The 14,131-nt window shown below is 40.7% G+C and overlaps 4 protein-coding genes across 4 annotated transcripts; all 4 read left to right on the top strand. All coding sequences in view use genetic code 12, as the record gives it.

Annotated features, from left to right (window-relative positions):
* Positions 1–26: 26 nt before the first annotated feature.
* Positions 27–1,599, top strand: PSN45_001633 (uncharacterized protein; the record flags this gene model as incomplete). The annotated part of the gene is made up of 3 exons (XM_066157702.1): positions 27–351; positions 407–503; positions 567–1,599. The coding sequence occupies 3 exons, from the start codon at positions 27–29 to the stop codon at positions 1,597–1,599; spliced, it is 1,455 nt and encodes a 484-aa protein (XP_066013799.1).
* A 428-nt stretch (positions 1,600–2,027) lies between these two features.
* PCK1 (Protein kinase C-like 1) lies at positions 2,028–3,680 on the top strand (the record flags this gene model as incomplete). Its single annotated transcript, XM_006689748.1, has 1 exon — positions 2,028–3,680. One exon carries the CDS (start codon positions 2,028–2,030, stop codon positions 3,678–3,680), a length of 1,653 nt encoding a protein of 550 aa, XP_006689811.1.
* A 685-nt stretch (positions 3,681–4,365) lies between these two features.
* On the top strand, positions 4,366–11,271 carry PSN45_001631 (uncharacterized protein; the record flags this gene model as incomplete). Its single annotated transcript, XM_006689750.2, has 2 exons — positions 4,366–5,901; positions 6,031–11,271. 2 exons carry the CDS (start codon positions 4,366–4,368, stop codon positions 11,269–11,271), a joined length of 6,777 nt encoding a protein of 2,258 aa, XP_006689813.2.
* A 421-nt stretch (positions 11,272–11,692) lies between these two features.
* VTC2 (Phosphate metabolism transcription protein) lies at positions 11,693–14,023 on the top strand (the record flags this gene model as incomplete). Its single annotated transcript, XM_006689751.1, has 1 exon — positions 11,693–14,023. One exon carries the CDS (start codon positions 11,693–11,695, stop codon positions 14,021–14,023), a length of 2,331 nt encoding a protein of 776 aa, XP_006689814.1.
* Between the last annotated feature and the right edge of the window lie 108 nt (positions 14,024–14,131).

Below are 14,131 nucleotides of genomic sequence, written 5' to 3'. Positions count from 1 at the left end.
TTCTTCTTTTTTTTTTTCATTCAAACATGTCAGATTTGGAGTCCAAGCAAGAACTGTCACTCAGATGGTATGATAGGAAGATCCTTCCATTCATGCCCGCTTATTCCCTGTCGATGTTCCAGGTAGTCGTATTGTCGTTGGTTTGTTTTATGACCACCGGGATGTATAACGCGTTGACAGGTATCGGAGGCTCTGGTATCACCATCGGTGTTGCAAACAATGGAAGCACTGCTTTGTATATTGTCTTCTGTGTTTGGGGGTTCTTTTCTGGATATCTTTGTAACATGATCGGCGTCAAACTTGCTTTGTGCATTGGCTCTTGTGGGTACTGTTTGTACTCGGGTGCATTATGTATGTACAGTTCAACATTCTTCATGAGTTGAGGGTGGTATACTAACAAATCTAGTCTACTACAGTAAACATGCAGCAACCAATCCCGGTGGGGCAGAAGCATTCATCTATGCATCATCAGCCATTCTTGGAGCTTGTGCTGGAACATTATGGTACGTTTAGAACATTCATTAAAAGTTGCAGCCATTTGACAATTACTAACACATTGGTTCTAGGAGTGCACAAGGAAGTATTATGATGTCGTATCCACCGGAGGAGAAAAAAGGCAGAGCCATCATGATCTTCTGGGTAATCTTCAACTTGGGAGGGGTTGTCGGATCTGCCATCAGTCTTGGAAACAATTTGAAAAATAATGAGAGCACAGCTACCGACTCCACTTACGCTGTGTTCATCGCATTAATGGGGTCAGGTCTCCTCTTTGCATTGGGTATTCTCCCGGCTCATAAGGTATGGAAATACGACGTGGGAGAAGAACGGGTGGTACTGTACCAGTATCCACACTGGAAATCCGAGTTGGCGTCGATGTTTCGGATGCTCTACAAAGAGCCTAAAATATACTTAATGTTCCCGATGTTTTTCGCATCCAATTGGTTCTATACCTACCATTTTAACGACGTCAATGCTGCTCGGTTCAACATCCGTACCCGGTCCCTCAACTCATTACTCTACTGGTTGAGTCAGATGGTTGGAGCCTTTGGTTTTGGCTTAGTGCTAGACTGGGAGCGATTCAACCGTAAAACGAGGACCAAAATTGCTTGGGGTATTCTTATGGCACTCACTTTGGCAATTTGGGGTGGAGGGTTGAAGTTCCAATTGCAGTACACGCGTGAGTCGGTGATGCATATGGAACTCTACGACTACAAACACCGGGCATATATTGGGCCCATGTTTTTGTACATTTTCTATGGGATGTATGATGCAATCTTCCAGAACTTCATCTACTACTTGCTCGGAGCAATCAGTAACAATCCCAAAAAAACGGCCATTTACGGAGCTTTTTATAAATCGATTCAGCTGGCAGGTGCAGCTATTATGTGGAGGTTAGATTACTACGAAATCCCCTATATTAACATGTTTGCCAGTTGTTGGGCTCTTTGTGCTGGGTCCGTGATGATCGCATTTCCTTTGGCATTCTTTATGATTCAGAACCATACAGACGTTGAAGATGATGATTTGAACGGAGAAATGGTTATGAAACAAGCCGATATTAGTTGTATAGAAAACACCAGCTCTACCACGGAGAAATAAATATAATAAACGTCCGGGACAAAAGGGAACACCTGCTGAGGTGGGAAAAGGAGGTGTCAATTGCCCCGAGGCGAAGCACCGGGACGGGTGACTAGCACCTCAGGGTACAGGGTAGCTTCCATATGCCCGGGGATTCGTCCATGCACGACCACCCGCGGTCCCAAATTCACCCGGGAACTGCGCGCACACGACGACTCTACCATACAAACTGTTCCGAGTTTCTCCAATTTCCCCAGGTTTTGGCCAGGCCCGACAAGGCCTGCAGGATTTCCCAATTCAGTACAAGTTTGCTTCCGCTTCCCCGGGGCCTGGAAGTTACCATTATTGGGACCCCAAAAACTATATAAATCCACTGAATCCCCTTTATGTTTCTACTCTTCAGAATTATAAATCTCTGACATTTGATTCAAGTAAACCAATAAAAAAAAATGGTTCCTCCAGTTGCTTCTATTATTAATTTTGATCATCCTTCCATCAAGACTCCACAAGATCCAGTCATTGACCAATTGTCCTTGAGTGATGAAGTTCTTATCCGTCATAATGCCCCAGCTCCAACCTTGTACGAAGATGGTTTGTTAGAAAAGGGTACCCTTATTTCTTCCACTGGAGCCTTGATGGCTTACTCTGGTAAGAAGACTGGTAGATCTCCAAAAGACAAGAGAATTGTCGATGAAGAAACCTCATCTGAACACATTTGGTGGGGTCCTGTCAACAAGAAGGTTGACGAATTGACCTGGAAGATCAGTAGATCCAGAGCCTTGGACTACTTGAGAACCAGAGAAAAGTTGTTTGTGGTGGACGCATATGCTGGATGGGATCCAAGATACAGAATTAAGGTGAGAATTATTTGTGCCAGAGCTTACCACGCTTTGTTCATGACGAATATGTTGATTAGACCAACTGAAGAAGAGTTGGCCAACTTTGGTGAACCCGACTTCACCATTTACAATGCTGGACAATTCCCTGCCAATGTTCACACCAAGGGTATGACTTCGGCCACTTCTGTGGAAATTAACTTTAAAGATATGGAGATGGTGATTTTGGGTACTGAATACGCTGGAGAAATGAAGAAGGGGATTTTCACCGTGATGTTCTACTTGATGCCAATCAGACACAAGGTGTTGACGTTACACTCATCTTGTAACCAAGGTACTGAAACTGGAGATGTCACTTTGTTCTTTGGTTTGAGTGGTACCGGTAAGACCACCTTGTCAGCTGATCCTAACAGAAAGTTGATTGGTGATGATGAACACTGTTGGTCTGACAATGGTGTTTTCAACATTGAAGGTGGATGTTACGCCAAGTGTTTGGACTTGTCTGCTGAAAAGGAACCTGAAATCTTCAACTCCATCAAGTTTGGAGCCATTTTGGAAAATGCCATCTACGATCCACTCACCAAGGTTGTGGATTACAACAATGCTTCGATTACTGAAAACACCAGATGTGCTTACCCAATTGAGTTTATCCCATCCGCCAAAATCCCTTGTTTGGCCGACACCCACCCAAGTAACATTATCTTGTTGACATGTGATGCTTCTGGAGTGTTACCACCAGTTTCCAAGTTGGACAACTCCCAAGTCATGTATCATTTTATCAGTGGATACACCTCCAAGATGGCTGGTACCGAAGAAGGTGTCACCGAACCCCAAGCCACCTTTTCCGCTTGTTTCGGTCAACCATTTTTGGTTTTGCACCCAATGAAGTATGCTCAACAATTGTCTGACAAGATTTCGCAACACAATGCCAATGCCTGGTTATTGAACACCGGTTGGGTTGGCGCTTCTGCTGCCAGAGGTGGAAAAAGATGTCCATTGAAGTACACGAGAGCCATTTTGGATGCTATCCATTCTGGTGAATTAAACAAGGTTGAATATGAAAACTTCCCAACTTTCAACTTGAAGGTGCCTAAATCGTGTCCTGGTGTTCCAGCTGAGATTTTGAACCCTACGAATGCTTGGACCGAAGGCGAAGCTTCGTTTGCTAAGGAAGTGACTGGATTAGCTACTAAGTTTGTGGAAAACTTTAAGAAGTACTCTGACCAAGCCACTACTGAAGTGAAAGCTGCTGGTCCAGTTGTATAGCATTTACGTAAATATTAATGGATTCATTTTTGAGACAAGTAGAGACGGCCGAGAGGTTGATGGGGAGTATCCAGTTACTAACTCCGTCAGTTGAACTCCGTCATCCGTCGTCAGCAAAACGGAGGTTTCACGTTCAGGTACTCTCCCCACATATTATCTCCGGCCAAAAATCAACAATCCGTCGCGATTCGGACTTTTACTCCACCTATCATGTGGCTTATAATTCATATCAACGTCCCCCCATACCCAAAAAGCACTTAAAGACAGATGGTACAAAAGGGTACGAGTGCTTATATACAACGGTAGATGTGACCTGATCGATGAGAATCTGTAGAAACTCCCCAAACTCACTCACTCACCACCCATAAATGCGAAATGGTTGCAAACATGATCAATTACAGGTTAACTCGGAAAAGGCTTAGGCAGTCCTTATCCACCCCTCTAAAGATGCGTGCCACCAGCATGTCTTCACCCAAATGTACCCCCATCCGTGCCGGTACCCGCAGCCCCATTGTCGTTAGACTCTTCCAACCTTGGGTCTTAAGTCCAACATAACCTGTAAATATTTTCCCCCATCTCCTCAAGCTTTTTTTTACCGCATTCAGATCATTTCACATGAGGAGCAAAATCTATATATAAGTAATGATATACATCTGGTATTGCTGTTAAACCCACATTTTCTACAATGCCAACAACAGAAGAAGTACAGGCAAAAATATCGGCGTTCTCAACCTCATGGGTGGGATTGCTTATTGCAGTGTTGGTGGTTTACAAAATCGCCTACACGGTTCAGAATATGATACTTGCCAAAAAAATGGGTTGCAAAGCCCCCACCACCTTTCTCCAAGATTATGCCTTGGGATTTAGAAACGTCGGTGAGATGCTTAAGAACAAGAAACTGGGATTTTTGAACAACTTTACTCTTCAGAGATTTAACCAGTTTGGAGACACTATTTCTCTTCGAGTGGCTGGTAACGTTATGTTTATCACCAGAGAGCCGGAAAACATCAAGGCTATTTTGGGAACTCAGTTCAACGATTTCGACTTGGGAATCCGGTACAAGCAGTTTTTGCCGTTATTGGGAGACGGCATCTTTACCTTGGACCATAAAGGCTGGAAAAATTCCAGAGCCATGTTGAGACCTCAGTTTGCCAGAGAACAAGTGGCCCATGTCAAGATGTTGGAACCACATGTACAAAACTTGTTTGCTCATATCCGCAAGTACCAGGGCCAGGTGTTTGATATCCAAACGTATTTCTTCAAGCTTACAATGGACTCTGCCACCGAGTTTTTGTTTGGGGAGTCGGTGGAAAGTTTGAGAGACGAGAGTATCAATATGGTTCCCACCGGCGAGTGTGATGTGGGGTTAAAGACCCGGTTTGCCGACTCGTTCAACGACGCACAGACGGTGTTGGCCACCAGAGCCATGTTGCAGCAGTTATATTTTTTGGTCAACACCACCAGATTCAAGGAAGCCTGTAAGGATGTGCACGGCTTGACGGACTTTTTCGTTCACCAGGCATTAAACACCTCTCCTGACGAGTTAGAAAAGAAGCTGAAGGGTGGGTATATTTTCTTGTTTGAGTTGGTGAAGCAGACAAGAGATCCCAAGATCTTGAGAGATCAGGCCTTGAACATCTTATTGGCTGGAAGAGATACAACTGCTGGATTGTTGAGTTTCACGTTCTTTGAGTTGGCCAGGAATCCCCAAATGTTTGACAAATTGAAGGAGGAAATCCATGCTACTTTTGGTGCTGGCGCTGAATCTCGTATCGACGATATCACCTTTGAAAGCTTGAAAAAATGTGAATACTTGAAGGCCGTCATCAATGAAGCATTGAGAATGTACCCTTCGGTTCCCCAGAACTTCAGAATAACCAACAAAAACACCACACTTCCAAGAGGCGGTGGTCCCGACGGCCTTTCACCAATTTTCATTCCTAGGCATTCTACTGTGGCCTACTCGGTATATGCTACCCACAGACACGAACGCTTCTACGGGAAGGATGCTGAGGTGTTTAGGCCAGAGAGATGGTTTGATGAAGGAACAAAGAAGTTGGGCTGGGCCTTTTTACCTTTCAACGGGGGTCCCAGAATCTGTCTTGGACAGCAGTTTGCTCTTACTGAGGCTTCTTATGTGGTGGCCAGAATAGTACAAGAGTTTAGTAGCTTGAAGTCATTCGATGAGCAGTACCCACCCAAACTTAACTCCCAGTTGACGGTGAATCTCGAAGACGGATGTCATATCACTTTGACTTGAGCATACCTTCTTGGTTTATGTATTTATTTATAGTGTATTCAAATGTTGATTCTTTTCGCATTCATTTAGTCTCTGAAAATTTTTTGTTAGCGCAACAAAAACAATCCCAAACATCTTACATCGGCGATGTTGAATTGGTCAAATGATACGTTCCTTGAGTGTTATAACTCAATTAAGTATCAGGATCATTCCAGAATTGACGAGCAGCTTGTGAAAGCCATTCAGAATGACTTGAATCTGGTGTTAGTCACGCCGCCCAATGATGAATCCTCCAAGCTGAAGTTGATCGATAATAAGTCTCCCACACAGTTCACAAATGGAGACAAGCTCAAACTCAACGATATGTTTGTGGAGAATGCCATATTCTTGTCAAAAGAGTTGGGCCTTAACGAGTTGGCCACCGCCGAGGTCTTATTTTACTCGTCCAGAGATGGTATTGACAATGGTGCCAGTTTCATTGATCAGGGAAGACTGGCCTTCTTCAAGAGATACCAGTATATTTTGAACATCTTGGGGTACTTGATCACATCTAGGCAATTACATCTCCTAACAAGCGACTTCAACAATTTCGGTTCCAATGTACTTGATTCGTTTTCGAAGATATACTCAATCATAAATAACTTGAACGACCTAATCAATAAAAACACCGTTACAAACTCCTTGAATGACGTGTTCATCCAAACCATCGAATATACCAAAACTGAGTTGTTCAATTGTCACGAATTGTTGGGTCAAATATTATACAACATGATTCAGTATTACTTTGAAGAGTACGGTACTGTAAAATTCTACAAGCAAATAATGACCCACTTGAACTCCAACGTTGATGATAATGACCTGATAATATTACACTATCTTCCTGGAGTATTTGCCATTTTTGACTCTTTGGACAAGTTCAATGATCAAGCAGTTAATGAATTGCACAAAACTGTTACCAATACATTGACAGACGATTTCAAGTTGATTTCTTTGTCTCCCGATCTCATTGATTTGTCGAATTCCAAGTTGAAGTCTTACGAAATATTGATGGATTTTGTCTTCTTAACCAACCTCATTCCTTGGTGCAAAGAAACAGGGAATCTAGAGATGTTCCATTTCAACGAAGATATCTTGAACTACATCCAAATATGTTTGAATTATGGTGTGTTGGAGAACTTATTGAGATTCACAAGCGCCACCTCCAATCTTGAAACTGTCAAGTTGTTTGAAGTCAACAATTTGTGTGAGTTCAGAAGCTTATTGCAGACCAATTTCCCTGAATTATCGGTTCTTAAATTCTCAAAATTGAATGACAATAATGCCCAATCCAGATTCAACTTAAAACTCGAGGTATCGTCCACATTCAAAGAAGACTTACTACCATTCTACTGGCATAAGTTTTTCTCCAACTTCATCAAGAATGTAGCCATAGTATTGACTCAATTGAGGGATAGCGAAGAGGATTATTTATTGTCTTCCATTAATAGAAGACAACGAGTGAGAGATAAGGGAGAGAAGGACTCCAATAATGAATTGGTGGATGGGAGCTCCAAAGACTCATCCCAGGCATTAGAAAAGAACATTGAGCTAGACATGGAAGATATGTATACAAGGGCAGATCTTGAGAGGTTCTACCTTTCTTTCGTGTACACTTATAAAAATAGACCAAATCTTTGTGCGTTGATCTGGGAAGATGGAGACACCAACAATGAATTAGTTGGTTTTATAAACTGGGGTGTCAACAACAACTCATCTCCTTTCATTACTGCAACATTCTGTTTATTATTGAGCTCTTTGACATGCAAAGAGGATGCCTTACTGACAATCAAGATTTGGGAGAACTTGATTAACAACAACTCCAATCTAAAGAAAAGCGATTACTCCAAGATAAGCATGGACTCAATTGTTGATTCTTTGGAGTATTATTTGAATTCATTGAACGAAAACTTTGAAAACGACTTGAATGATCAAATCAGGAAAAAGCAAAAAGGTCAAGAGTTCCTTCTTTCTAATGCTTTGAACAATAATCACAATTCAAATAAAATCTTGATAGAGTTGTCAGAAGACTCAATGATTTTCATTTCTGGATTTGTGCTCTTGATCTCGTCTTTGGTGGACAATTTATCTGACGATTCAGAAAGATCAAAGGAGATTCGCCAAAGTATGTTCAACAGATTCAAACCTATAATATTGGGGTTTTTGAAGTTTGATAACTTGATTATGAATTCAAGAATCTTGATCGGATCCAATGACTTCCCATTGATTTTGGTGAATGAGAATAACAGAAGTACCTTAATAAACTTGATGCTCAATTTATTGAGCAGTTTTAATGACCCCCATGCTGAAGATCTTGAATTGCGTTACGAAATCTGGGATATTGTGGACAAGTGGATGTTCCATCAGTTGATCGATAACAACTCTTCTTCTCGAAGCCCTGGTGTTATTGATCACCATAACCCAAGCCCATCGGAAAAGATCAGACTCCAAAAAAACACAATCAGTATCAAGAATGCTTTCAAAACTAATTTGGTGGATTTACCGAATATCTTGAACTTCATCGAGTTAATCACTAACTTGTTAAACTCTCCTGAAAATCCCTCCAGGATTAACCTGAAACTTTTATACCCTGCAAACTTAGGAAATGGTTATAGGTTCAACAACCAAACTGGTATTTGGCCATATATTGAATTCATCACATTAGAAGTTTTGGGACTGTCAACTAAAATCAAACACAGCTTGACAAGGGTGAACTTACAGAACAACTTGATCTCTCTTGTGCTTGGTTCTTTGAATAGTGTCGATTGGGAATTCTTGGATGACATCCTTCCTAATGTATCGCAAGATTTCAAAGTTGAATCTCTATTTGATGCCCTGCTCACTTATGATCAGTTCATTAAGTTGCATCATTCAATAGGTGTAATGAACTACGTGTTTGACGAGAAAGTCTATAAGTCCATTATAGAAATAATCTTGAAGGAGGAGGATGATACCTTGGTTTTAAGTTCTTTGAAAATTGTACACAAATTGATTAAATTACAGGATATTTTTGCAATCATGGTCTCCAGATTAAAGGCAAACGAACAACCCAAGCCAACATTGCCAAGTACTAGCTTGTTACTGGTGATTCCTGCTCTCAACACGTACTATCCTTCCAATTTCAATGTTATCGACTTCCTCAAGGTATTGAGCTCTAACGTGGCATTGGTTACCAAATTTGGTTTATTAATCGGCACAGACAACAATAAGATTGTTAGCTTATGCATAGATCTATTGACCAAAGTCAACCGAAGATTTCTTGATTTGAATAAAGACGAAACTTTGTTGATAAAGAATAAACTTTTAACTGTTTTTGCAAGCGGTCCAGAGTCCAATCAGTTGAGATATTCTATAATCAATCAGTTCACCGATGGTGATGAAGACATTAAGTTCAAGATCTTGAATTTTTTGGTTGAAGATCTAGCCATATCAAAAGGATCGCCTTGTTTTGCTCACCATCTACTTGGGTACACTGTCAAAGGTAACTATTTGGTTATAAACGAAGATGATTCCAAATTATTTATCAGAAACTTGACGGAGCACTTAGTATTAAGCTTGAGTATGGTTTCCAGTGTCGATTTCAACAACGGAATCAACATTATTGAGTACAACTATACAAGAATGTCTTCATTAGTGTTACAAATTCTTAACAGATTGTGCCACTTCCCTGTATCTTCGTTGGTTACCTTACAGCTATTGAGAGACTTTGAAAGTGACGAAGAAGTAAGCTTCTTTGAGACCTTGCTCAGCTACCAAACAAAGATTGATCACACAACTGTATGGTATAACGTCAGATTTAACGACGACCTACTCAAGGAGAATGATTTCATCTTGGACAAGGAATCACTTTTGACCTTCTTTGAATTCTTCAAAATGAGAAACCTCATGATTCAATATTTGACTGTCGAATTTCATCACTTGTCTCAACAGGGATCCATCTATAAGAAGAACCAATATTTGGATAAGTTGATAAATGGTGACAAATTCTTGAACGAATCACACCAAGTATTGAAATTTCTCGATGTGTTGAACTTTAAATTCAGTAACTTTGAACAGTTTAATTATCAGAAGTTCTCCAAGTGGAATTTGAGCTTATTGTTCAAAGAAGTCAAGAGCGAGGATAATATATTCAATACTGATATTCTTGATAAGCTTGAAACAATTACTAATAACGTTGAAATCTTGGACATGAAAGACTTTTTAGTGAAGTTCATCGTTAATGATGATTTGAAGGCCCTCCAATTGAATTACTTACATTCTTGGGTTCAGTTGATTGAGGTCATTATCAATGATGGTAAACTTTCAAAAGAACAAAACCAGAATTTCATCTTGGAAATCTTGTCGAGCATTTTACCCAAGATCAATGAGTTTTTTGAAAAAGACATCAAGTTTAGTGAGGAGTTGATATCCTTATGTGTGATTTTGTTCGATTACTATGAAGAAGACAATCTTTTTATTGAGAGGTTGTTATTGTTGTTTTCGACATGTATCAAGGGTATTGCCAGCTCTAATTCAACCATTGAGTTGAGAAATGATTTGTACATCATCATGAATAACTTTTTACAAAAGAGCTTCAAGAACAACAGCGAGACAATTCTCAGAAAGTTGACAGATATTTTGGAGAAGACAGACGTGAAGTTTTTCGAAATCATCTGCAACGATTCCATTGTCAGCGAAGGATCCATTCGGATCACATCGATGATCTTCCTCGAGTCTACCATCCATTTATTCAACCACTTCAACAACAGTTTTATCACCGACCAATTGACTAAGAATAACTCGTTGTTGCTCATCATCAGGTCCATCAAGCGTATTGATGAAATCCTAGACAACGAGCTCAAAGAGGTGTCTACAATTTTATACGAGTTGATCAACTTCAACTCGATCATCAACTTGTTGATCAGAATCGGTCAAAGCAGACTTGGCTCGTCGTACTTGATCCAAAGTGAGTTGTTCCTGATCATCAAGAACCTCAACATCCTCAAAGTTGATCCCGACTTAGGCATGAATCTCCGTATCAACGAAATCAACCTGGTCAACTTATCGTTGGACTCCAACTACTCGTTCATAAACTACTTTCAGTTTCTCCTCCCGGTGTTTAAATTGATTTCGGTGTTATTGATATCTATGGGTCCTAGCTACAAACCCAGTAAAATCCAAGGAAAGGAACTTCTTGCACACTTTGGCAAGTTGAGAAACAGTATCATCAAAAAGGACATCTTGATCAATGAAAACAAGATCAAGTATCAGTATGAGGGCGAGTTGGATGAGCTCATGAACCAGTTTGTGTTGATTGATACGTTGGTCGATAGCTGAGGTCTTTGTATATTAATATAAGATTTTGCATCCGTTACTGAAAGTGCTTGTAGAATTTTTCAAAACTCTGCCCTACACTCCCTATTGTTCTCAAATCCGAGAACTAAGTAATCGCTAAACTGCAAATAGAACGCTGCAGATGAAATTCCAGTACATAGAAAGATACCAACACAGACACCGAATACACCGATAAGCACACAACTACTTGAATAACAACCTCACGTACTGTTGTGGTCTAAGCCTACCTTCCTCACTCCCATAGATCTGTTTCAAGATCTTCAGTTCCACTGTACGTTTTGAGCGTGCGTGCGCCACCCACTGAACGTGGGCTTCATCGCAGTTATCCTTAAAAAAGCGCTGCGTACGCCAGCTTGAACCTTCAGCATATCTTCTTCACTCGACCAGTAGATTGTTCCTAGTTATGTCTCAGCAAGAACAAGTATCTAATCCGTTGAATTCAAAGCCCAGAATGTTATTCGGCAACAAATTGGACCAGGAGATATACGGACCTTGGAAACAATACTATATCGATTACACCCAACTTAAGAGATTGTTGAAGGAAAATGTCATTTTACAAGACAACTGGAGTGAGAAGGATGAACAGAGTTTTGTCAAGTTCTTGGACCAGAACTTGGAGAAAGTATACTCTTTCCAACATCAGAAATACGATGAGTTGAATACCCAGTTGAACACTTTGCAGCACACCATCCAGACCCCTGATAACAAGTTTGACTTGAACCAATTTTTGAGCAGCTTGGACGAGGTGTTGACTTTGGCCCAGGAGTTGGACCATTTCCAGAGATTGAACTACACCGGGTTTATCAAGATTGTCAAAAAACATGATCGGTTGCACCCTCAATTTAGTGTCAAGCCCTTGTTGAATGTTCGGTTGAAGGACTTACCCTTCCACTCCGAGGACTACAGTCCGTTGCTCTACAAGATCAGTGCGTTGTTCCAGTTCTTAAGAGAGAACTACGATATCAACCAGTCGTTGAACAAGTTGTCGAGTTTTAACGACACAGATACTTCCAACTACCAGAGTTTCAAGTTCTGGATTCACCCCGATAATTTGATGGAAGTGAAAACCACCATCTTGAGACATTTGCCGGTGTTGATTTTCAACTCGAATGGGATTGGAGGCTCGGATGACGATGATGATGACGAGTATGATGATGATAACGACAACAACAAACATGATCCCATCATCAACTGTCTTTACTTCGATAACCCCCACTTCGACATCTACAACTCTAAGTTGACCAAGCTGCCCAACTCCTCGACCTTGAGATTGAAGTGGTTGGGAAATTTGGCCAAGCACTCCAAGATTTCCATGGAAAAGAAGAACTTTGACCCCTCATCGGAGAACTTCAATATCAACGAGAAGCTTTCTATTAAGCCAAAGAACATCAATTCTTTGATCAACAATAGGCTCAACTTTTTGAAAAAGAAGGAAACCGATGAAGTGGAAATCTTCAAGAAGTTTGGCGAGTTCATTTATGAACAGGAGTTGCAGCCGGTTTTGAGAACCGTCTACAAAAGAACCGCTTTCCAAATCCCTGGTGATGATAAGATCAGAATCACCATCGACTCAAACTTATTGTTTATCAGAGAAGACTCTTTTGATAAACAAAGACCAATTAGAGACCCTACAGACTGGCACAGGTCTGACATCGACTCTAACCCTAACTATGAGAAATACCTTAGAACGGGAGAATTCAACAGATTTCCATATTCAGTGATGGAAATCAAGATCAAAAGATTCAGTTCCAACAGGAAAATCTTATGGATTGAGGACTTGATCAATTCTCATTTGGTCAAGGAGATCCCCAACTTTTCTAAGTTTATTCACGGAATCTCATCATTGTTCTTAGAAGATGACCATTTGGATAATATCCCATTCTGGTACAACGAATTAGAACAAGATATTAAAATCGGTCCAGGTCAGTACTTCAAACAACATTCCAATTCAATCAAGCAAGAGAATGACGATGATAACTTGAATAAGTTCAAATCTATGGTGAGTAACTCCAATAACTTGAACTTGAGAAAATCCTTCAGTGGAGCATTGTTGTTGGATGAACCACTTCAGGATGGTGAAACTCCCTTCAGGATGTTGAATAAATACGCTTACGACAACGATGATTCTGGAGATGGTTCGGAGGTCGACGAAAGCTCTGAAGACTTAGATGATGACTTGGTACCCAGAGATAGAATAAACAGCATTGTTAACTTGGATACCTCGAAAAACAAGTTGGACATCGACTCAGAAGATGAAGAGATCGAATTACCCCCAGGTGTCATCAAACCTGAAAGCTATATCAAGAATGCTGGACCTTTGAGAATCGAACCTAAAGTATGGTTGGCCAACGAAAGAACTTTTAACAGATGGTTGCAAGTCACCACCTTATTGTCATCTGTCACCTTCATCATTTATTCTTCTGCCAACAAGGCGAATGACTATGACCTTTCTACCTATTTGGCGTATGTGTATTTCGGTTTGACCTTATTCTCTGGAATCTGGGGTTACTATATCTTTATGAGAAGAAGAGAAATCATCATGGAAAGAGATGGGGCTCATTTGGACAATATGGTGGGACCCTTGATTGTTGCGGGAGGATTGGTATTTGCTTTGATCTTCAACTTTGTGTTCGGATTCAAGAGAGTTTACAGCCTGCCTGCAGCCTTGGAATTTTATAATGAGTACCCAACCCACCACAAGATTCACCAATTTATTGTGGAAACTCTTTTCTAGCATATAGTGTTTTTAATTCTGCTTTAATTCTTCAATGCATAGAACGTTAGAACCTGTGGAGTGCTCTCGGAACTCTGTATAGCCTACAAAGTGTCATTTAACACAGAA

The sequence above is a fragment of the Yamadazyma tenuis genome, chromosome 2, assembly GCF_029203305.1.
Source record: "Yamadazyma tenuis chromosome 2, complete sequence".
Lineage (NCBI taxonomy): Eukaryota > Fungi > Ascomycota > Pichiomycetes > Serinales > Debaryomycetaceae > Yamadazyma > Yamadazyma tenuis.
This window is presented reverse-complemented; position numbering and strand designations above follow the sequence as displayed.